This window comes from Mauremys reevesii, linkage group 4 (genome assembly GCF_016161935.1).
Source record: "Mauremys reevesii isolate NIE-2019 linkage group 4, ASM1616193v1, whole genome shotgun sequence".
Taxonomy (NCBI): domain Eukaryota; kingdom Metazoa; phylum Chordata; order Testudines; family Geoemydidae; genus Mauremys; species Mauremys reevesii.
This window is the reverse complement of record NC_052626.1, coordinates 140,661,486-140,685,540: the sequence shown is the minus strand read 5'-3', so window position 1 is coordinate 140,685,540 and position 24,055 is coordinate 140,661,486. Positions and strand designations below refer to the sequence as shown.

General features: G+C 48.6%; 1 protein-coding gene and 1 long non-coding RNA gene across 2 annotated transcripts; both read left to right on the top strand.

The window, feature by feature from the left end:
* Window positions 1-4,797: 4,797 nt before the first annotated feature.
* LOC120405048 (olfactory receptor 1052-like) lies at window positions 4,798-8,733 on the top strand. Its single transcript, XM_039538238.1, has 2 exons — window positions 4,798-4,839; window positions 7,807-8,733. Exon 2 carries the CDS (start codon window positions 7,927-7,929, stop codon window positions 8,731-8,733), a length of 807 nt encoding a protein of 268 aa, XP_039394172.1. The 5' UTR covers window positions 4,798-4,839; window positions 7,807-7,926.
* A 7,427-nt stretch (window positions 8,734-16,160) lies between these two features.
* Window positions 16,161-20,640, top strand: LOC120403078. Its single transcript, XR_005597461.1, has 3 exons — window positions 16,161-16,268; window positions 19,840-19,985; window positions 20,228-20,640. It is a non-coding gene; the product is annotated as an uncharacterized LOC120403078 (long non-coding RNA).
* The last annotated feature ends 3,415 nt before the right edge of the window (window positions 20,641-24,055 follow it).

The following is a 24,055-nucleotide window of genomic DNA, read 5'->3' as shown; positions in this document are numbered from 1 at the left end:
GGCCCCTCCGCAGGCACGTCTGCGGGAGGTCTACTGGAGCCGCGGTCCCAGCGGACCTTCCGCAGGCATGCCTGTGGGAGGTCTGCCGGAGCTGCCTGCCGCCCTCCTGCTGGGATGCCGCCCCAAGCGCGCGCTTGGTGCGCTGGGGTCTGGAGCCGGCCCTGCCCTGGGTATACACTTTTAGTCTCACCTTAAGAACTATATGTGTTGTAATTTTTCTATGGCTAAAGATCAAGAAGCTGCAGGAGTTAGTCAGAAGGTAGCATGGCTGTAGTGTCCAGAAGGGGTTAATTTGGAAGCTCAAGTTTTGAAACATTTCCTCAATGAATGTATGTGCATAATGTGTACCACATAGAATTGTAGAATCATAGAAGATTAGGGTTGAAAGAGACCTCAGGATGTCATCTAGTCCAACCTCCTGCTCAAAGCAGGACCAACCCCAACCTACCTGGTAGCTGATAATTTAAAAACATGGAAGCATATTTCGGTGGGGGAAACTGTCACCTAATAACAAGAGAGTGTGATGGAAACTGTGCGTTCCTCCTATCCATGTTATTGTTCCAGGTATAATGGAGATCCACTGATCCTACCACTGTCTAACTAGGCCCCAGTCCCTCAAACTTGCACATATTCCTTAATTTTATTCATCTGAGGCATTCCATTGAGTCTGAGGATATGTCTATACTACCCGCCAGATCGGCAGGTAGCGATCTATCTATCAGGGATCGATTTATCACGTGTAGTGTAGATGCGATAAATTGATCCCTGATCGCTCTCCCGTCAACTGCTGAACTCCAGCTTGGCGAGAGGTGGAAGCAAAGTCGACGGGGGAGCTGCAGCCGTCGATCCTGCGCCGCAGGGATGCCAAGTAAGTAATTCTAAGTCGATCTAAGCTACGTCGACTTCAGCTACGCTATTCCAGTAGCTGAAGTTGCGTATCTTAGATCAATCCCTCCCCACAGTGTAGACCAGGCCTGAGAGACTACACTGAAGAGTGAAATTAAAATGTCAGCTGAATCAGGGTCTAAACATGTAAATCAGATTAAATGGCAGGGTAATGAACTCTCTGACAGATGATGGATTTTTTTTTCCTTCAGAAGAAGTGATGGAGTTCTGGGTTTTCCAGTCAAATGTTCCAGGTTCCATTCCATGACTCAGCAGTCTCTGCACATATGATCACAGTTCCTTATATTAGCATACATGTTTCTAAAAACTAATGTCTTCCTTTATGGTTGATCCCACAGCCAGCACATAAAGCTGAATGAATGGCTGGAGGAAATTGTACAGCAGTGACTGAGTTCATTCTGACAGGACTGACAGATCGTCCAGAGATGCAGGTCCCCCTCTTCGTGGTGTTTCTAGTCATCTATGTTATCATCCTGGCGTAAAATCTGAGGATGATGGTTTTAATCAGGATTGACACCCGACTTCACACCTCCATGTACTTCTTTCTCAAGAATTTGTCTCTCGTGAATATCTGTTACTCCACAGTTATCACTCCCAAGATGCTGATGAGCTTCTTAGCACAGAGGAAAGCTATTTCCTATACAGGCTGCATCATCCAGTATTTTAGCTTCATATTGTTTGTCATCTCTGAATGCCTTCTGCTGGCAGTAATGGCGTATGACCGTTATGTAGCCATCTGTAACCTGCTTCTGTATAAGGTCCTCATGTCACCAAAGCACTGACTACTGGTAGTGGTAGGTTTATATTTATGGGGGGAGGGATAGCTCAGTGGTTTGAGCATTGGCCTGCTAAACCAAGGGTTGTGAGTTCAATCCTTGAGGGGGCCATTTAGGGAACTGGGGTAAAAATCTGTCTGGGGATTGGCCCTGCTTTGAACAGGGGGTTGATCTAGATGACCTCCTGAGGTCCCTTCCAACCCTGATATTCTATGATTCTAAGAGAGAGGGCAAGGAACTGCTCAGATGACTAGCTGTGGAAGGGCTCCAGTGGCACTTGCGATAAGCCTGTCCCCTGGTAAGGAAAGATCCGGAGGAGGCAGTTCCACCTCCCTCTGTATCCCATGCCACAGATGTCTTGTGTGGTAGGAATGTCCCTTTGGGCTTGCTGTGTCACAGCAATGGTAACACCTGCCTTCTGCAGCAGACCATGCAGTCCTTTCTCAAATGGCTGTCCCAGTCAGAAGAGAGCAGGAATATAAGGAAGGGATTTCTTGCCAGCTGTCAAGCCAAGCTGGGATTTTTGGAGGGATGTGCAGAGAGGCCAGCTTCATCTGTCTGCCCATCCCCATACAATCAGGACCCCAGGGGTAGGGCCAGTGCCCACAGAGCTGCAGCTGATCTGTGGAATTGTGGCTCCCCACCACCACTGGTGGAAGCACTCATGTGGGTGCTCTCCCCTCTCCAAGAGGACTCAGGGGGACATACAAGATGGATAGGGATCCTCCATCATCAACTCATCCCATAGCACATGAGGATATGAAGGCAGCAGGATTATTTGCAGTTTGATGTGGAAACAGCATGACGCAGAGCAGGGTGGGAGGAAGCGATAATGATGTGTACGGTGGGGCCGAGTGGGTCCATCTCTACCCTTCTTAACTACAACACAAGATTCCTGTATATCTGGCACAGGGGGGCCTGTAACTGCTGGATCTACACCTTGCCCTTTATTCTGTGGCTCGGAGGCCTTGAGTCTCCCTGATGCTCCCTGGCTGTGTGGCTGCTTGGCTTCTCTCTGCTTACAGCTCCCAAAGCCCTGTGACCAATGAGAGGTGGTAGAGCACCACCCATAGCTCAAGTCTGTGGCCACAAAAGACTTGAGGGATATATGCTTTAGGTTATATCACCATGGTTACAACCGTCCCATCTGGGTCTCTGTGGAAAGAGTCCTCTAGCTCACTACACAATAGAAATAATGGATCAGCATCGTTTCTTTTTCTCGTGGCACAATTCTTCTGAGGGCAATTATTCTGCAGCCAAAACAAAGATCTAGGATGGGAGTCTTAATTGCTTAGTTTGAGGAAGTTTGGGAGTAGGAGGGATGTTTGGAGATTTCAAGTGACTTGCCTTGAAAGACAAATATAAGCCATATATATATAAGCACTTTTTTATCTTACCATTTCTTTAATGTGGATCCTCTGGAGTCATTCAGTAAGTTGGTCTGTTTTTCCTGCAGGTAGGGTTCATAGCACTATATATGGACTAGAGACAGCCAGAGAATGTTTTGTGACAGTCTTCAAGGTTTCAAAATTTGTCTTCATTCCATATTGGAATGAAAATACAACCTTTCGAAAGGCTTCACAAAATGGAATTTTGTCAAAATGTCCGTTTGATCATCAAACAGGTCAGGTTTTCAATTCTCCCCTCTCTTTCCTTCTCTCTCTGGAATTGATCAGAAAGTGCAGCTTAAACCTCAGAAAACTTCTGGCTGAAAACTCCACCAGAATCAACACATCTCCATGAAACATTTCTGTGTCAATGACATTCTCTGGTGAACAAAAATATTTAGGTGAAAAACATTCTTACTAGCTCTAGTATGGACTAAACTGGGATATATAATGAGATAAATATCTGTTTTCCTCAGGTGGAAATATTTAGGGCCAGATTCTTAGCTGATGTTTTCCAGTGGTGCAATGCCGATTTACATCGGCTGGATCACTGGCCTGAAGTATCTTAATTTTATATTTTAGTTTAGTTTGGAAGAAAGAATGTGAAAAGTAATTATTGTTAATGTGATCCGAAAAGTTTGAAGTAAGTAGTGCTACGTTACGATAAAAAAAATAATTTTAAATGATTGTGTAAAACTAGTGACATGGGAGAAATATTTTTACAGAATAACGTATCCATGGATCTGTGAGTGCTCCAGGCCATAAATTATCACAACTTAATGTGTATACATCTAACCTACAGAATCTTCCACCTGTAATATTTAGCCTCAGAAGATGACAACTACGGTCTCATTGTTGCCTTGTGCTCCTCCATTTCTCTCTCTGTATCCACTAGCAACCTCTTTTCTTGTATTATTTGATAAGCATTTTGTTCTGTGTTTGTATAGTGCCTACCACAATTGGGGCCTAATCCATGATTGGGATCTTGGTGCTAGAATAATACAATAAATAAATAATAATAATAATAATAGTGGGTTACATAGTGACACCCTTTTTTAAAATTTGTGTGATATTTTACTGTGATCCTGGTGCTAAGCACCTGAATAATCTCATTAATTTGGGACTACGCGTGTATTTAAAGTAAGGCTCATGCTTAAGTATCTTCCTGATTTGGAGTCTTTCTGAAGAATTCCATTGACGCTAAAAGGCCGTTTTCATAAAGTACTACTCGAAGTGAATAAAAGGAGAACAAAGCGACCCTATGTGAGTAAATGAGCTCTCTGGGCCTTTTACAGCCCCTTTCTTCTGGATACTGTGAGATCTGTGTGATGTTTTGATGATACAGTATGATTATAAGAGACACATCACAACATTAGCTCTTGAGTAATGTATCCATTTAGCCTCAACTAAATGATGGTGCTGCTTTCCCTACCGAGATGGATGGTGACCAGGAGACTGCTGGATGATCCAGTGATTTAGGGACAGTATCCCACACAGCTGATGAAGCTGGCCTGGGTTTGACCGCTAATACCAACCTCTCACTCCCAGGGCTTTGCAGCAGTTAGGATTGTGCTGTAGAGGCAAATGTTCAGCTCTTGGGGAGCTTGGAGACCAATATAACAATCTAGATTTTCAAAAGTTATTTTAAATGTCTCCATTTTGGGGTGCACACCTTGAAACACCTTAAAGAAATCTGATATTCAAAGTGCAGATGCTCGGCACTTTCTGAATATCCCTCCCTTTTAAATTGTCACAAGTTAAAGCTGCACATAAAAGTCAAGGCACCTAAGCCATTAGTCAGTTTTGTAAGCCGTGGCCACCTTTCCTTGGAATGACCAAACAAAAGCTTAGTGTCAGAAGGCTTTTGTGGGCATCCCATTCAACTCTGCTTGGGTAATGACAAGGGCAAGGACAGGTAGCTATCGGAAGAATGGCGGGGGAAGAAGATAAAAATGCAACAAGAAGGAGGCAACAAGAAAACCAACAGAGAGAAAAAACAGATGGTCTAGCAGTTAAGGTGCATGGAAGAGGAGAGGATTTCATAAATTGCATGGAATTGGATGGATCCCCTCCCTCCTTTTTTTTTCTTTTTAAAATTCTAGGAAGTTTCATTTAAAAAAAAACACCATAGTAAATGAATATTAATGTTGGGCATAGTTAAGCACTCAGTTGTCAGGAAATGCCAACGCTAGGTTGCACACACAACTTTAACACTGCCTCTTGTCACAAGAGCATTACAATTACATTTTTAATTCATAGACTCATAGATTTTAAGGCCAGAAGGGACCATCATGATCACCTCGTTAGTCTGACTTCCCGGACATCACAGACCACAGAACCTCCCCCATCCACTCCGATAATAGACTCATAACCTCTGGCTGAGTTACTGAAGTCCTCAAATAATTATTTAAGGACTTCAAGTTACAGAGAATCCACCATTTACACTAGTTTAAACCAGCAAGTGGCCCCATGCTGCAAAGGAAGGCAAAAAACCTCAGGGTCTCTGCCAATCTGACCCCAAATATGGAAATCAATTGGACCCTGAGCATGTCAGCCAGACACCTAAGAAATAATTCTCTGTCGTAACCCAGAGCCCTCCCCAATGTCCTATCACCGGCCACTGGAGATATTTGTTGCTAGCAATCACTGATTGGCTACATGCCATTGTAGTCAGCCCCATCATACCATCTCCTCCCTAAACTTATCAAGTGCAGTCTTGAAGCTAGTTAGGTTTTTTGCCCCCACTGCTCCCCTTGGAAGGCTGTTCCAGAACTTCACTCCTCTGATGGTTAGAAACCTTCATCTAATTTCAAACCTAACTCGTTGATGGCCAGTTTATAGCCATCTGTTCTTGTGTCAACTATTGCTATTTCTCAAAAATACAGTATTTTGTAATACTAGATTGATGTTTTATTGTATGAATATCATACCACTTTCTACAGTTTTGGATAGACATGTTCAGCCTCTTCTTTACACACACACACACGTACGTTCCATGTTCTTATAATGGACTAATATAATTTGAAGGTCAATGGCACTGCTATAATGCCAGATGGAGAAGGATGATCCCATTCTGTGGATATTTTTGAGAGTTCTAAATGTTTTCCCATCTCAACTCAGGATAAAAAGTTGAAATCTTGAAAATATTTCTGAACTGAAAAACCCTCTTTTTAAAAATTTGTTTCTTTTTTTTCATTTCAGAACAATAACAATAATTTTAAAGCATTTAATTTTGATTTTAACCTTTAAAAATAACCTTTATTCAGTCTAATTAGCTTTGATTTTGAAACAAAATGTCATTTCAAACCAGAAAAATCAGAATTTTTCATTCTGAAAATGTCAAAGCCAGATGTTTGAACAACGTCTAAACTTTTTTGTCTTGGTGTTTTTGAATCAGGAAATGTGTTGAACCTGACACTGACAAAAACTTTGGTTTTGACAAATTGGTATTTTTTGAAGAAAAATGGTTTGCTGAAAAATGCCTGAATACAGGGGCGGCTCTAGGATTTGCGCCACCCCAAACACGGCGGCACGCCGCGGGGGGCGCTCTGGCAGTCGCCGGTCCAGCGGCTCTGGTGCACCTCCCGCAGATGTGCCTGCGGAGGGTCCGCTGGTCCCGCGGCTCCGGTGGACCTCCCGCAGGCATGCCTGCGGGTGCTCCACTGAAGCCGCGGGACCAGCGGACCCTCCGCAGGCACATCTGCGGGAGGTGCACCAGAGCTGCGGGACCAGCGGACCTTCTGCAGGCATGCCTGCAGGAGGTCCACCAGAGCCGCTTGCCACCCTCCAGCGGGACGCCGCTCCAAGCGCGCGCTTGGCGCACTGGGGTCTGGGGCCGGCCCTGCCTGAACAGCTCTAACCATTACCATTATTGACCCATTGAGCACAATGAGAGTTGGAGGTGCTTGATTCAAAACCTCCTGAAGTCAATTGGCGTCTACCTACTGACTTAAATATACTTTGGATCAGGTCCCGATGCAGAAAAACTATCCTCTATTTTTCAGTCTGCATAACTTTTGTCACTTATGTTTCCTGATTAATGGACTTAATTTCTACTGCTAAACTGGGGAGAGCTTGTACACAGAATTGACCCTTGCACTTTGCTGTTTTGAAAGCAATCGGTATAATTCTAGTTGGACAAGTTCAAGTAAATGGAGCTCTGCATAACTCCACAGGTGTAAATAAAATGTCACCTAACAAATGGGCACAGCTGAAGGTCCCCTGGGCTGTTTACAGATGATGTGGATTAGGGGTAAGTGATGCACTGTTGGGTGTATGGAACTTAAAAAGACAGACACCAGTTTTAGTCTTTAGTTTGTTCCTTTAATAAATGCCCAGAAGTTATTCTACACTCTGTGCAGCTGCTGACTCAATTATGAAGGCATTGCCAACTCCTAGAGAGAGGTCACCAGCTGAATGGAGTTTGCCACCAGCCCACAGTACTACGTAAACAAACATCAGTTATTGTAAGGTCAGGAGAGTGACATACTCTGTCCACTGCTTATCATGCAGACCAATATATCATTGTTTGCTTGTGCTCCCCTGATCTATCTTTTTGTAAACATTTGTCTCTTGTCTTATAAATACATTGTAAGCTCTTCAGGACTGTCCTTTTGTTCTGTGTTTGCACAGCACCTAGCACCATCAGGTCCTAGGTGCTAATGCAATACAAATATTACATAATCATATTTATTATCCCAGCAGCTAAGAATCAAGCTAAGCCAATGGCTGGAAACAATGACACAACGGTGACTAGGTTCATTCTCATCGGATTAACAGATCGTCCAGAGCTTCAGGTCCCGCTTTTTGTAGTGTTTTCACTAATCTATTTTATCACCCTGCTGGGGAATTTAGGGATGATCTTGGTCATTCAGATCAACCCCCAACTCCACACTCCCATGTACTTCTTCCTCAGCAACTTGTCCTTCTTAGATGCCTGCTATTCCTCCACCATTGCTCCCAATATGCTGGTCAATTTCTTAGTGGAGCGCAAAGCCATTTCTTATAGCGGGTGTATTATCCAATATGGCTTTTTTGCCATATTTGCCACCACTGAGATTTTCCTCCTAGCTGCTATGGCATATGATCGCTATGTGGCCATCTGTAACCCACTACTCTACACAGTCACTATGACCAAGAAGGTCTGCCTGATGCTGGTCATTGGGTCGTATTTCTGGGGCTTTGTGAACTCTTTGATACACACAAGTGGGTTGTTGAGATTATCCTTTTGTGACTCCAATATCATTAATCACTTTTTCTGCGATCTCACCCCTCTCCTGAAACTCTCCTGCAGCAACATCCATATGAATGTGATGCTGGTTTTCGTCTTTGGCAGTTTGTTCGAAATAAGCACTTTTCTGATCATCATTGTCTCATACATTCTCATCATCGTAGCCGTGCTGAGGATCCGCTCTGCTGAGGGCAGGCGCAAAGCCTTCTCCACCTGTGCCTCCCATCTGACAGCTGTCACCATATTCCACGGGACGATTCTCTTCATGTATTTCCGACCCAGTTCCAGCTACTCGCTGGATACAGATAAAATGGCCTCAGTGTTCTACACAGTGGTGATCCCCATGTTGAACCCCCTGATCTACAGCCTGAGAAACAAGGAGGTGAAATGTGCTGTAAGGAAAATGATAGAGAGAAAAATGTTTACTCCGTGAATTCCTATCATAGTGTAATTCAGAGTAACCAGTAGGGAAGGGTGGTTGGAAAGAGGAATCTTACTAGAGCCATGGAATGTGAAACCAGGGCATTTCCACAAAGAGGTGAAAAGTATCACCCAGAGTATGTATTTTTTGGATGTCCCTATTCAGTGCCTTAGGTACATTGAATTATGTAAGTTCCTAGATGTCAGTCATGTTACTAAAACCCCGACTCATCAGGAGATCCTTGTTCAACATAACATTTAAGCAGGTGCCTAACTTTGTGTTTCTGTTTTCCTTTCCATTGAAGTCATGCCGTTAGAAACGGGACTTTAAATTTTTGAAACATCACCAGTGCATCTTGTTATTATCACCCAAGTAAACCCATGTAAGTAAACCCAAGAATATTGCAAGGTAGGAGTAAATATTCCAGTCACCATTTCTATTAGTCAGAGGTAGAGAGAACAAACAGGGGATGCTTTTGGATGCACTCCTAGGATATGTCTACACTGTAATTAAAAACCTACGGCCATCCCATGCCAGCTGACTTGGGCTCGCAGGGCTTGGGCTAAGGGGATATTTAATTACAGGGTAGACGTTCAGGCTTGAGCTGGAGCTTGGGTTCTAGGACCCTGGCAAGTGGAGGATTCCAGACCTCAGGCTGCAGCCCTGCAAGGGCAAGCACCAGGAGCTGGAAGTGTCTAACTGAAGTGTAGACATACCTTTAATGTACATCCAGCAGGGGTATGTATTTGTGCGTGAGTCTACATGTGTGAGAGAGAGTGAAAGAGAGAAAATGGGGGGGGGGGACAGAAAGCAAGAGAAATCCCACTTTCCCTCCCCCAGTGTAAATCTGAAGTACTTGCAGTGAAGTCAGTGTAATTACTTAAGATCTGTGGTATAACTGAATTGCACTTAGCTGAGAATGTGTATGCTTTAATGTCAATGATCATGTCTCCTCTGTTGCTTATGATTATTTCAATCAGGAGTCAAATTTTCCTTGTGGCATGAAATCAGAGCTTCAGTGTGAGGAAAAAGCTGGTTTTGGTTGATAATGGGTTTGCCAGCTGAATCTCACAAGTTCAGTTCCAGCGTTTGGAGTAAGCCAGTTACAGGTTCAGCTGCAGGTTCGATGTTATACACTGATTAGAGCGGTGCATTCATCTAGGCAATATTCAGTACTGATTGCAATTTTAGTCTCAATAACACTATACTGTTTGCACTGTTGTGGTAGTCTGTTTGTCTCAGAATAGTAGAGACACAAAGTGGGTGAGGTAATATCCTTTACTGGACCAACTTTTGAAGCTCTTCTTCTTCTAAAAAATTCTATGTAGTTTGAAATCTTGTCTCTTTCCCCTACAGAAGTTGGTCCAGTAAAAGACATTATCACACCCGTCTTGCCGTGCTAACACTATATACTGATTCCTGCTATATATTCATTGTTACTGTAAATTATTTACAAATCTTCTCTTCAGCAACATAACCTAATTAGAGTTATATTCTCACCAATTCTATATACTGATTATGGCCCTTCTGTTAGACAACAAAGATACTTAATGACAAAAATGTATGTTAATGACCAACAAAATATATATGAAAATGGTTATGAATGGTTTAAAAAGCTCATATTAGCACATTAATACATATTAACATGTATTTTCTTTTTTTGCATTCGCATTTTAGTGAAGAAATATGCTTGACAAAACTTTAGCTCTATGTTGCAAAAACAATCAACTTACTTCAAAAATTGACATATATTTTATAGATCTCATTTAAATGTAAAAATCCACTTGCCTTTATACTGGGCTGTCAGTTTCTGGGTGGACAATAAAATGCATGTTGCATAAGAAGCTCCATTTTGCATTGTAGTTTTAAGTGGCACATTTTTTATAAATATATAAAGTGAGACCACATTTTAAGGCAAAGGCTGAAGTTCCAAACTTTGGATTTATGACTTTGAAATGCTTGATTTCTTTGTCTTAATTTTGCATTAATGCATCAGTTTTTGTGTCCGTTTTTCTTTCGGTGTTTGTCTTACGATGTTTTTGGTTTGGGATTTATTTTTTATTTTATCATTTTTTCTAAGTGAGAGAGAAATTAGTTAGAAATAGATTCCATAATCTGGATGCTTTTTTGAGTGATGCCGATCTTGTGCAAGGCCACTGGCGTTCCAGTGCTATTGACCGAATTCTCAGAATCTCTTGATCCGTGCCACTCTATCTAACAGTAAGGGCACCAGAATTTCTTTGTTCTGGGCCATGGTCACCAATCGTCATTTCTCCTCGATTGATACCTCATGAGTATCCAGGAAATCAGAGCTGCCGTCTTTGTCAAAGTATATCTGTTGACCATATCTTCAGAGATTGAACTCGGTCTGCATGAAAGACTACTACTTAGGCTAAAGCACCAAGTCCAGTAGCTTGAAGTTGGTAACAGAGCCATATAACTCATTGATTTGGTCCATCCACTCAAAAGGTACATCTGCACCACAAACGAAGGTATGACTGCAGTGGAGCTAGGGAGTCCCATGCTAGCTTTAAATTAGCTAGTGCGGGTAACATTGGTAGTAAGGGTTTAATGGTGCAACATTCTGCAAGGGCTAGCTGCCCTAGTACAAGATCACTGGTGACCCTGGGTACAAACTCAGGTTGCTGGCCCTACCAGGATCCATGCTGCCACACCTTCACTGTTATAATTATCTAGACTAGCCATATTAAAGTTAGGGGAGGTATGCCTTGCCTACCAATGCTACAATTACATCTTCATTTAATGCGTAGACATACCCCAAACCACACCAGGTATTAATGTAGGTTACACAGATATGTCATTCATATATGCATCCAATACCCATTGATTTCACCGGAAAACAACCAGACCTTGAAAGGCAACAGGAAAGAATTTCACAACTTTTTTTTTTTTACAGTAGAACCGATTAAAATTTACTTTATACCAAAACGTGGACTTTTTTTTTAAAAGAAGACTTTTTTCCAAATTTTGAAAATTGATTTATTTTTTGTTTGTTTGGCTTTGGTTTCCAAAAGCCAAAATATCTTAAGTTTTCATTAAAATCAGTGAAAAAATATAATGGAAACAAAATAAAACAAAACAAAAACAACAAAAATAAGGGTGTGGGGGAGCAACACTTCAGAAATGTTCATGGGAAATACTTAATATTTTATGATCAGCTTTAGTTTACAGTACACAGCACCTCCCTTTTGGGACTACTTAACCAATGACAGAGTATAAATGCAGCACCACTGAATTGTAACGTTTTCTGGAGTAGAGGATAGTGAATGTATGTGAGATCCCCTGCTCATTACTATATTTTCCCGCAAGTTGCTTTATAATGGCAACCAGACTACAGTATCTCCATAATGGACCAAACTTGATTTGATCAGATCTAAACAACCCAAACTTTCGGCTATTTGCCTTTGGCCCATTAGTGAAATTGATTCAAGCTGTGTGAAGGTCTGGAGGCTCCTTGCTGGAGGCATCATGGCCCTGCCTCACCCTGCCCTGGAAAAGAGCAGAGGAGAAGTCTTTTAGGCAGCCCAGAGTGGCTTCAGGGTAGCAACCAATCAGAGGGGCTACTGGAGCAACCAATCAATGGCCAGAAGGGCCATATAAAAGGAAGCAGCAGAAGCAGAGCAGTCAGTTGCTGCCTGGAGCTTGAAGAGGAAGCTCAGGCAGGCAGGCAGGCAGAGCAGCGGGACTGTGGGCAGCTCACTTCAGGCAGGACAGGGCACAGGGGACTGAGCCCAGAACCTAGCCAGACTGGGCAAGGGTACCATGATGGGTCCTACTGGTGTGGCTGAAGGCTGAGCCCATGGAGGCTGCCAAAAAGGACATACCAACCGAGAGTACTGAGATGGGCCCCTGTTGGAGTGTTAGAGAAGGCTGTGTCTCCAGGAAGGAAGCCTTGGTGCTACAGCCCCATACCAGAGCCATGAGAAAAAGCTAGAGACTGTATACCATGGAAGAGGGGACTGTGTGTGTGACTTCGCCAGAAGGCTGAGTCACTGAAGGCCCGACAAAAGAACCATCCACCGGGGGGTGCTTATGAGAGGCGGGTGCTACTCCATTGTAGGAACTGAAAGAAAAGCAGGCTCACACTCAACCAGAAAGGGGACACTCATGACAGGCGGGTGCAGAGGCCATTACACTGAAAACTGATGTTAGATTTGATTCAGGACTCACTTAGACTGCTATAAAAAGATGAAAATCAGGAGTAACTGCATTGAAGTCCCATGGAGTTCCATCTATGTAAAAATAGTGTAAACCAGATCATAATAATAATAAAAACCTTTAGAAAAACAATATACTCCACTGCACACACATTTCTCCATGGGGTACTCCTGGTGGAATTCTGCACCAAAAAAATTAAAAATTCTGCACACAATATTTTAAAATTCTGCATATTTTATTTGTCAAAATAACACTATATAATCATACTACTTTCAATTATTTTGTTCATTTTTCAAAATACCTGCCAGACACATGACACCCCGCCCCCCCACCAGCCCAGACTCTCGTACCCCCACCATTTCCAGAATCCAGGGATCCAGAGGGAGAAACAGCCTGGTGCTGGGTCCTGAGTTTGTATGGAGTTTCCTACATGTCACAGCCTTCTTTCAGGGTATGCCAGGATCTGGAGCTGACAGGAACCCTCCTGCTCTTCTCTTTGTGACCTGGGGATCTGGGCTCTGCCAGGCCCAGCAGCCCACAGTGGTGGCCAGTGGCTCTAAAGTGCAATTCTGAGGAGGGGGGAGGAAACTCTGTGTAGAACATTTAATTCTGTGAAAATTCTGTATTGCGCAATGGTGCAAAATTCCCCCAGGAGCAATGGGGAGTAGAGGAGAGAGCAACCAGTCATGTCACTTAGTGCACTGCTGGATGGTGCTCAGATACTATTGTGATATAAGTTTATGTAGAATAGAATCGAATCAGAAATAGGGCTTTTATTTTAGAAATAGGGCTCCTTCAATACAAAATTGGAAAAGCAATAATCTTTGTGAAAGAAAACAGGACTAAAAATAGTGGGCATAGGAGTAAAAATTTCTTCTCCCACCCCGACCTCCAACAGAACAATATGCCTGAGGGAAATTATTCTGCACCCAAATGCCACATAGGTCTTAATTACTTAATCGTGCAAGTCTGCCAGCAATAACCACTGGCAATGGCACAATAAAGGGGGTTGCATAATAAGTAGACAGGAGGAAGTTCTAAGCAAATGGACCACAGGTGCTCCAGGCCCTCCACCCACCCGCTCCAGCATTGCCTCCTCCTCCAGGATCCTTATCAGGCAGGATAACAAGGGTGATGCTGCAGCTGAGAAAAGGGAAGATCCTGCCAATGTCCCTACAGGCCAGGATGTGACCTCAAATTAGATCAGGAGGACCAGTTTGGAGAAGATAGCAGTGAAAACTCCGGAGAGGGGGATGTGGCTGGCCAGAGACTGGAAGTCCAGGTGGTTACTGCAACTCTCTAACCCCTCCCTCCCATTGTTTTCTAGAGAAATTGGACTTTCAACACTGAGGATTTGGTAGATTATGGCCAAATAATTTACTGTCCTGGATATTATGCCCTGCATTGCTGTGTGTATCTGTGGGGTAGTGCAGACGCCACAACATTTGCATGGCCTCCTCTCCCTTCCCCTCCCCTCCACCAGCCTCTGCTGGGCACAATCCCAAGCGGATGCAGGGCACTGGGGGGAAAGGTTTCGGAAAAGCCAGCTTTGTTGTTTATCCAAGAGTTCAGAGTATGGGCTGTACGGCTTGTGCTGAAGCCCACGGTCTGTAGCAAGTTCACAACTAGAAATCAGTGCCCCCCTGTCCGTTTCACTGCGGGCAGGCAGGTGGGGGTGGAGGCGATCAAACACGGCTTGGATCAATGCTCTCCATCCTAGCTCAGGCTTTGGTTGGTTTCCTTTGTTTCCCCCCAGTCCTGGTAGCTTATTCTGGGAAGTTTCTCAGGCTGCAGGAATTCTCCACGGCCTTTCAGGAGAACTGGGAGTGCAAACCTGCTCGGGCCTCCATAATAGCCACGTCCCTACCAAATTCAGGGCTCACTTTGACTAATTTACAAACCCTCTGGCCTTGAAATTGACCAACGTCACCATTTCAGATGTTTCCACCTGACATTTCCTGGTATTGTAACCATGGGGGTCCGACCAACCTGGGAGAACAGGGGAGTTCAGAGGTTGTTGTGGGGGGGTCACAGCATTGCCACCCTCACTTCTGTGCTGCCTTCAGACCTGGCTCCAAGGGCAGCAGCCAGCAACCTTTCTGAAGCTAGAGGAGGTTCCCAGATGTGCAGGTGGGTCCCTGCTGTTGGTAGCACCTCAGCTCCTACCGACTACTTGGGAGCACCTCGGCTCCTACCATTTTTGGGGCATCCAGAGAAATGGACCCCTGAGCCCCAGAAGGACCTGCAAGGGAAGCCCCGAGCTCTCACTGCAGAGGCCGGGCAGAAGCCCCGAGCCCAGGCACCCAGAGCGCCGGCAGGAGTGGGGAGGGGCATGAAAGTCCTGAGCCCAGTGTCCCAGCACTGGCTGCAGCCACAGGGGGCCAGAAGCTCTGAGTCCAGGCACCCAGAGACGTGACTGGAGCAGAACTGCCAAGAGCAAAGCCCTGAGATCAATCCTGGGTTGATGCAGCGCACTCACTTCTGCATTGCTGCTGCAGGTGCGTCTGATATCCCCACGGAGAGGAAGTCCTGTCCCCAGCTGGGCAGACAAACAGCTAGGAGGCCCCTACTGGGTTCTCCAGGCTGGGGGGCTTCCAGCAGGACGGGGAGATCGGATTTCACGGGGCAAGGCTAATTCGATCTAGCCAAAAAAGGCACAACAAGAACCAACAGCTTCCAGCTGAAGCCAGAAAAATTCAAATGAGACGTAGGCACACGTTTTTGACAGTGAGGGAGACTAGCCACTGGAACAAATTACCCAGGGGAGAGGTGGAGTCTCTTTTTCCTGGTGTCTTCTCGTCACAACTGCCTGTCATTCTGGAAGGTGCCTTTTAGTGACTTAAAAGCAATTGGGCTTCATACGGTGCAAAGTGTGTGAAATTTCATAGCCTGTGAAATAGAGGCCAGATTAGGAGATCGAATTGTTTCATAACCTCTATGAAAAGCTCAGTGAGAAACAGACTCTGCTGTTTTACTGGGTAGCCTGCTTGCTCCCCAGAATCAATAATGAGCAAGTGGGGTGATCCGGGCTGCAGCTCAAACACCCAGCTGGGCTGGCCAGGGGCAGACATCAGGCCTGCCAGGGAAAGGTGGGTGTGGCAGTGACGTCACAAAGGCCTTTGGCAGGAACTCGGCCTATTGGGCAAAGATGATGAGGCGTCTGTGACCTCACAGAGCTCCCTTGCCAACAGCCAGGCAGGACAGGGATGCGGGGCAGGGGGAACCTCGGAGAGCCCTGTAGCCTTGCTGCAGCAAGCCTCCAGCTCGCGGCCTCTCACCGAGCCCAAGAGCCGTTGGTGTGCAGGTGATTCAGTGCGTGTGTGTTTCATTGTGGATTTGTTTCAAAGACATTGTCATCTGTGTAGAAGGTAAGAAAAAATATAGGCTCTAGATATAGATACAAAATAGGGGACTCTATCCTAGCAGATTAGTAACTCCCAGAAAGCCAGTAAAATAATTCCAGTTCTCTTAGCATCCAAGCCTCCCTAATCCAAGGAACACCTGAGGGCTGCGGGAGACAGAGGGGTGCTGAGAAGGTCTAACTCATGACTGAAAATACAGAGAGGTGTTATTGGCTTTGGTTGGGGGACAAGTAACAAATCCGTCAGGATTCTTGCCCCAAACAACAATCGCCCATTGTCCTTTAGAGCACGAGCGTCCTAAGATGCCTGACTTGCTCAAATCTCTCTCCTGCTAGGACTGAGAGAACTTTCTCCATCCCCCATGATACCGAGGGAAAGAGAAAAGAAGTGACCTCTCTTTGGTCACACAGCAAGGCCATGCCACAGCTAGAAAGAGAAGCATAAGAAAGAAGTTGTATCACAATGTTTTGCATTTCAAACTAACTGATTTCTTAAACAAAGGCATTTTGATGTGTGGTTAGTGAACTGAAATGATACATTCTTGTCTCCACGTGTTTCTAGATTGATGAACCAGTAGATCTTTCCCCTAGTTTTTATCCCTAGATTGAGGGAGGAAAACAAGTTTGCATGTTTTGTGAATTCTCAATGGCTTTCTTGAATTTCAACAAACTAGTCGATTGAACTGAACGATTTGAATAAACTGAAAGGAAGACAATATTTTCTGCACCTTTCAAGGAAGCTACTGCTGCTCAAAGCTGGGTTAGCATTTCAGCTAACTTTGCTTCCAGGGCCTTAGCTATCGCATCAGTGGTGCGACTGTCTGAAAAGCTTGGCAGTGAACATGTTCTACTGAATGTTATTTTTTCTCTTCTATTTAAATTATTTAAAAGATTGTCATACATTTGGCCCTTATCAGAGGTTGTCAATTTCCAATGTATTTATGACAGTGAGGGAGACTAGCCACTGGAACAAACTACCCAGGGGAGAGGTGGAGTCTCTGTTTCCTGGTGTCCTACCATCATAACTGGTTGGGAAGGTGCCTTTTAGTGAATTACAAGCAGTTGGGCTCAATAGGGTGCTAAGAGTGTGAAATTTCATAGCCCGTGAAATAGAGGCCACATTAGGAGACTGAATTGTTTCACAACCGATGCCTCTATGAAAAACTCAGTGTGGGGTGTGGAACAGATTCTGCTGTTTTACTGGGTAGCCTGCTTGCTCCCCAGAATCAATAATGAGCAAGTGGGGTGATCCGGGGTGCAGCTCAAACATCCAGCTGGGCTGGCCAGGGGCAGAGGTCAGGCCTTTTCAGGGAAAGGTGGGTGTGGCAGTGACTTCACAAAAGCTTTTGGCAGGAACTCAGCCCATTGAGCAAAGACAATTAGTTGGGAATTGGTCCTGCTTTGAGCAGGGAATTGGACTAGATACCTCCTGAGGTCCCTTCCAACCCTGATAGTCTCTGATTCTATGAATGAGGCGTCTGTGACCTCACAGAGCTCCCTTGCCAACAGCCAGGCAGGACAGGGATGTGGGGCAGGGGGAACCTTGCAGAGCCCTGTAGACTCAGTGCTAACTCTCCACAGGTGATTTGCATAAGTCAGTAAATGAGCCTTCAGGTTTCCGTGGGAGCGATGCCCAAGGCAGGGCTCAGGCTTTTGGTTTATGCTCCGGATTAGTGGAGTCAGGGAGCGACAGGTGGCCGAGTTACCTCTGGTGTCACAATGTTACTGCTCAGGTTCCTCTGCCTGCTGCACCACCTGGGCAGTGACTGTCAAGGGAAAGGTTTTGTGGATTTGAAACTTAGAAACCAGGAAGCGCAGGAGAGGAATGTCTTAGAGAGTTTGGCAGTAAAATGTAGGTTTTGTGGCAATATCCTGTGTAATTGCTACTGGATCCGGGACGGAGACAGCATTCCTGCCCCTCCCACCACCTCTTAGCTGGGCCTACATAAAAGAGACTAGCTAGAGTTTTGCACACTTGTTTGTTTGAGACTGAGCAAATAAGGCCCAACAAATTACTGCTAGGATGAATTTTGCAGCCTCCTCTCCTTGACTAGAATACAAGCAGTTTCTGATTCTCTCAGATGAAGTAGTTCTTCTAAAATCAAGGGCAAGACCAATCAGTGGCTTTTTCACAACCCAACTCCCCTCCCCCCAAAAGAGATTTTATTTTTATTTAAACTGGGTTTTTTAAATTTATAGTGAAAAAGTTTTTTTTTAAACTTATCCAGCATAAAATTTGAAATGATGACAAGTGATGTTAAGGCCTCTAGTTGCTCCAGCCTATTAAAGTAATTTAAATAACTACATATATGAAGAAGTCCATGTTTGCTGCCAAGTGTCAGGGGAAGTCAAAGCACTGAACTGTTGGAAGTCATTGCCTAAGCACCTGGGGGTCCAGAAGTTATTGAAACACTCAGCCAGATTTTGGCAGCACTAGCCTCTTCTGCGGCTGCAGAAAGAATATTTTCTTCATTCCAGTTGATGCAGCTACTTCATTGAAATGTAAGAAACTGATTGGGAGTTGAAAAAGGATGAAGGCTTCTTTTCCCCTTGTAAAATATGAATAAAGGCTAGAGAGGAGGAGGTGTGAGCTACTACTTCTAAAATCTGGAAGGACGTTATGAGCAGGAACAATCAGTTCAGTGCACAAACTAGAGATACTTCTTTACCTCAGTTTGTTTGAAATGAAAACAAATGGTTCAGTCAACCTTTTTGTTTTTCTGTATCCTGCAAAACCAGCAAGTCAACATGTTTGAATGGATCCCTATTCCTAAAATCATAGAAGACTAGGGCTGGAAGAGACCTCAGGAGGTATCTAGTCCAACCCCCCCGCTGCAGGCAGGATCAACTCCAACTTCATCATCCCAGCCAGGGCTTTGTCAAGCTGACCTTTAAAAACTTGTAAGGATGGAGATTCCACCACCTCCCTAGGGAACCCATTCCAGGGCTTCACCCCCCTCCTAGTGAACTAGTGTTTCCTAATAGCCAAGCTAAGCCTTCCACAGTGCAACTTGAGACCATTGCTCCGTGTTCTGTCATCAGCCACCACTAAGAATTTCATGAGAATCAATCTCTCATTAGGAAAATTACTCAAAAATACAACTACAAAACATTTGGAATTAAATCAGTCCACCCTGACCTGTAGTGTCTGGGGGTGTGGGCCTCTGAGGCTAGACTGAGACCCTCATTAGCTAGAACCACCCAGTGAGCCAGTAACAATATCCACTCCTGTTACCGTCCAAGCCACCGCAGTCCAAGGAACAGCTGAGGTCTGCGGGAGACAGAGGGATGCTGAGAAGGTCTAACCCATGACTGCCAACCCAGAGATGTGTTATTGGCTTTGGATGGGGGACAAGGAGCAATCCATCAGTCACTACAACAGGTCCCACTCGGAGCCAGGGAGACTGGGAATTGAGTCCTGCTGGCACTGCCAGCTCTGGCTTTCTGGAGGAGGAGGAAGACCCCAGCTCCCCTAGCTGACCCTGAGGCACCTTCTGAGCCCAAATGGAGGTGGCCCCGGGTACAGCTATGGAGTGTCCCAGGAGTGTTCCGCTAGTGGCATTGTATTGTTTTCACAGCCAGTTTCAATTTCTGGATTCTACCCCTTGCCCTGCTGGCAGGGCATTGAGCGGCACCCGTTGCCGGCCACCTGGGTGCGGAGAGCGAGGAGGGTGAACGGAGGAGCAACCCCGAGCATCTGCCAGTCAGCTCCATCCGATCTAGAGTAAGTAAGTGGAGTTCTCCAGAGCCATCCCCCGTGTGGTGGGCATATCCCACCACTGGGGCTCCCAGCCCGTCCCTTGTCAGGGTTTCTTCCCCAGGTGGAGGGTTCCTGTGCCCTGGGGTGGGATGTGTCGGGAGGAAAAATTGCCTCAGCAGAGGGGAGGTGGGCAGGGGAGCAGGCAGGCTCGTTAATGGGAGGCTGCTTTGAAGCCAGACTCATGGCTGCTCCCCACTCCGTTCCAGGATGGAGCAAATAAGGCGGATGCTGAGGAGGAAGGCCGGGCACGTGCCTCCAGAGCCGGCAGCAAACATCAGGCAGCCTGCCCAGGAGGAGAGCGGCCCCTCTGTCCCCGCGGGCAGGGAAGAGGCTCGTGGCCAGGGGAAAGGGAGGAGCTGCTTCGCCTGCTGGAGGAGGCGGAAGACAGCAGCTCCTCTAGCTGACCCGGAGGCACCTTCTGGGCCGAAACGGAAGTGGCCCCGGGTTCAGCTGTGGAGCAGAGAGGCAGGGGAGGGCAGGAGCCGGGGACGGCAGCTCTGGGGCTTCCACTGCAGGAAGCCAAGGAGCCAGGAGCTGCGCCCCAGGGCCCAGCAGGAGCCGCCAACCACTGTGGCAGCTGAGGGGCCTCCCGCCGGCCCCAGCCTGGCCCCGGAGGAAACTCCCGCCGGCCCCAGCCTGGCGACTCAGAAGCCTCCCGCCAGCCCCAGCCTGGCGACTCAGAAGCCTCCCGCCAGCCCCAGCCTGGCGACTCAGAAGCCTCCCGCCAGCCCCAGCCTGGCGACTCAGAAGCCTCCCGCCGGCCCCAGCCTGGCCCCGGAGGAGCCTCCCGCCGGCCCCAGCCTGGCGACTCAGAAGCCTCCCGCCAGCCCCAGCCTGGCGACTCAGGAGCCTCCCGCCGGTCCCAGCCTGGCGACTCAGAAGCCTCCCACCGGCCCCAGCCTGGCCCCGGAGGAGCCTCCCGCCGGCCCCAGCCCGGCGACTCAGGAGCCTCCCGCCGGCCCCAGCCTGGCGACTCAGGAGCCTCCCGCCGGCCACAGCCTGGCGACTCAGAAGCCTCCCGCCGGCCCCAGCCTGGCGACTCAGAAGCCTCCCGCCAGCCCCAACCTGGCGACTCAGAAGCCTCCCGCCGGCCCCAGCCTGGTGACTCAGGAGCCTCCCGCCAGCCCCAGCCTGGCCCCGGAGGAGCCTCCCGCCGGCCCCAGCCTGGCGACTCAGAAGCCTCCCGCCAGCCCCAGCCTGGCGACTCAGAAGCCTCCCGCCAGCCCCAACCTGGCAACTCAGAAGCCTCCCGCCGGCCCCAGCCTGGTGACTCAGGAGCCTCCCGCCAGCCCCAGCCTGGCCCCGGAGGAGCCTCCCGCCGGCCCCAGCCTGGCGACTCAGAAGCCTCCCGCCAGCCCCAGCCTGGCGACTCAGGAGCCTCCCGCCGGCCCCAGCCTGGCGACTCAGAAGCCTCCCGCCAGCCCCAGCCTGGCGACTCAGGAGCCTCCCGCCAGCCCCAGCCTGGCACTTGTGGCGCCTCCTCCCAGGCCAGAGCAGGAGTTCAGTGACAGCACCAGCTCTGTATTCTCCTGCGGGTCCAGCAGCTCCTCCGTGGGGTCTGGGAGCCCTGTGTTTCGAGGCTCCCTCTTTGGAGGTGAGGGGAGACCCAAGAGAAAGGGAGGAGGACTGGGGCGGTGGGGGACTAGTAACACCCTGTGCCCATGGGCACGCCAAGGCGCCGGGACTGACCCACATGAGCCCCACTGACACCAGTGTGGGTGGCACAGCCACGCCCCAAGGCAGGGGATGCTGGGCGGAGTCGGGGAGCTCCGGCCTCCCCTGATCATGTTGGGGTGGGGAGCTGACTGCCACGGGGCCCTGAGGCTGATGGGGCAGAGGGCGTCTCTGGGAGGGGCAGGGTGGGGCCCTGGCTGCCATGGGGCTCCTTACAGAGAAAGGGGAAACATGGAGCCTTCTCTGTCCACTGCATCCCCCCCTGCAGCAGAAGGGATTAAACTTTCTCCTTCCCTCCCTGGTGCAGACACCCCCAGCGCCCAGGTGTCGTGGGGTGAGGAGGAGGAGGAAGAAGAGGAGGAGGAGGAGGAGGATTCGTCCCCCATCACGCCTCAGAAGCCTCCCGCCAGTCCCAGCCTGGCCACTCAGAAGCCTCCCGCCGGCCCCAGCCTGGCGACTCAGAAGCCTCCCGCCGGCCCCAGCCTGGCGACTCAGAAGCCTCCCGCCGGCCCCAGCCTGGCGACTCAGAAGCCTCCCGCCAGCCCCAGTCTGGCACTTGTGGCGCCTCCTCTCAGGCCAGAGCAGGAGTTCAGTGACAGCACCAGCTCCGTATTCTCCTGCGGGTCCAGCAGCTCCTCTGTGGGGTCTGGGCGCCCTGTGTTTCGAGGCTCCCTCTTTGGAGGTGAGGGGAGACCCAGGAGAAAGCGAGGAGGACTGGGGCGGTGGGGGACTAGTAACACCCTGTGCCCATGGGCTCGCCAAGGCACCGGGACTGACCCACATGAGCCCCACTGACACCAGTGGGGGTGGCACAGCCACGCCCCAAGGCAGGGGATGCTGGGCGGAGTCGGGGAGCTCTGGCCTCCCCTGATCATGTTGGGGTGGGGGCGCAGACTGCCACAGGGCCCTGAGGCTGATGGGGCTGAGGGAGTTTCTGGGAGGGGCAGGGTGGGGCCCTGGCTGCCATGGGGCTCCTTACAGAGATAGGGGAACCATGGAGCCTTCTCTGTCCACTGCATCCCCCCCAGCAGCAGAAGGGATTAAACTTTCTCCTTCCCTCCCTGGTGCAGACACCCCCAGCGCCCAGGTGTGGTGGGGTGAGGAGGAGGAGGAAGAAGAGGAGGAGGAGGAGGAGGAGGATTCGTCCCCCATCATGCCTCAGAAGCCTCCCGCCAGCCCCAGCCTGGCGACTCAGAAGCCTCCTGCCAGCCCCAGCCTGGCACTTGTGGCGCCTCCTCCCAGCCCAGAGCAGGAGTTCAGTGACAGCACCAGCTCCGTATTATCCTGCGGGTCCAGCAGCTCCTCCGTGGGGTCTGGGAGCCCTGTGTTTCGAGGCTCCCTCTTTGGAGGTGAGGGGAGACCCAGGGGAAAGGGAGGAGGACTGGGGCAGTGGGGACTAGTAACACCCTGTGCCCATCCGACCATCCCCCCAGCCGGGGCCCAATCCACCCACCTGGTATCTGAGCCCTTCCCAGCGAGGAAGGAAACTCCCCCTGAACACCCTGGGGCAGGGGAGAAGCCTCCCCGTCTGGCAGGTGGGAACTGAGATGCAGAGGAAGGGCCGTGGGCCTGGTCACACAATCCTGGGTGTAGATCTGGGTAGTGGACTGGGTCCCGGCCTAGAGCCTTTCCCCCAGGGGCACCTTTGCTTCTGCCCCTTTATTCTCCCCTCCGACTAGGGGGTCTGAGAGTGTGAAATGAACAGGGAGGCTGACGGGGTCCTGGCACACAGCCTGGATGGGAACTCCCCTTGGCTTGGAGCCCAGGCTCAGAGACATCTTTGTCATCCCGCTGTCCTTCTGTTATTGCTAGGAAGGGAGTCCCCCGATGAGGGGTCTCCAGGCTCCAGTAAGTCATCCACATTCCCGCCCGCATGTACCCCCTGCCCTGCCCTGCCCTCCGGTTTCTCGCTGTTTCTCTGGCTGGACTCTTGACTCCGGCCTCTGGCTATGACTTTGGCGTGACCCTTCTTGGCCCCAGATTTGGGTTCTGAACCCCGGCTCAGTATTCTCCTTGCCTTTCTCTAGCCTCGCTCCAGGCCCTCCAGCCACCCGCTCCAGCCCTGCCTACTCCTCCTCGTGATCTTCCCCGACAATGGCAATTTCGACCACCCGGCTTCGACCTCCGGCGCAGATATGGACTCTGGCTCCGGATGGGCCTGCACATAGTCAGCACCTGGCTGCAGTAGACAGGCCCCACCGTAAATCAAACCCCAACCCTGCCCCATGACTCCTTAGTCCCTCCCACCTGTCACTGGAAGTCCTGCCCCATGGGGGTATTACTTCGTGGTCAAGGCGCCACATGACTGGAAGCCAGGTGTGTCATGTGGCCCCTCTAAGAACTCCTCCCACCACCCTCTA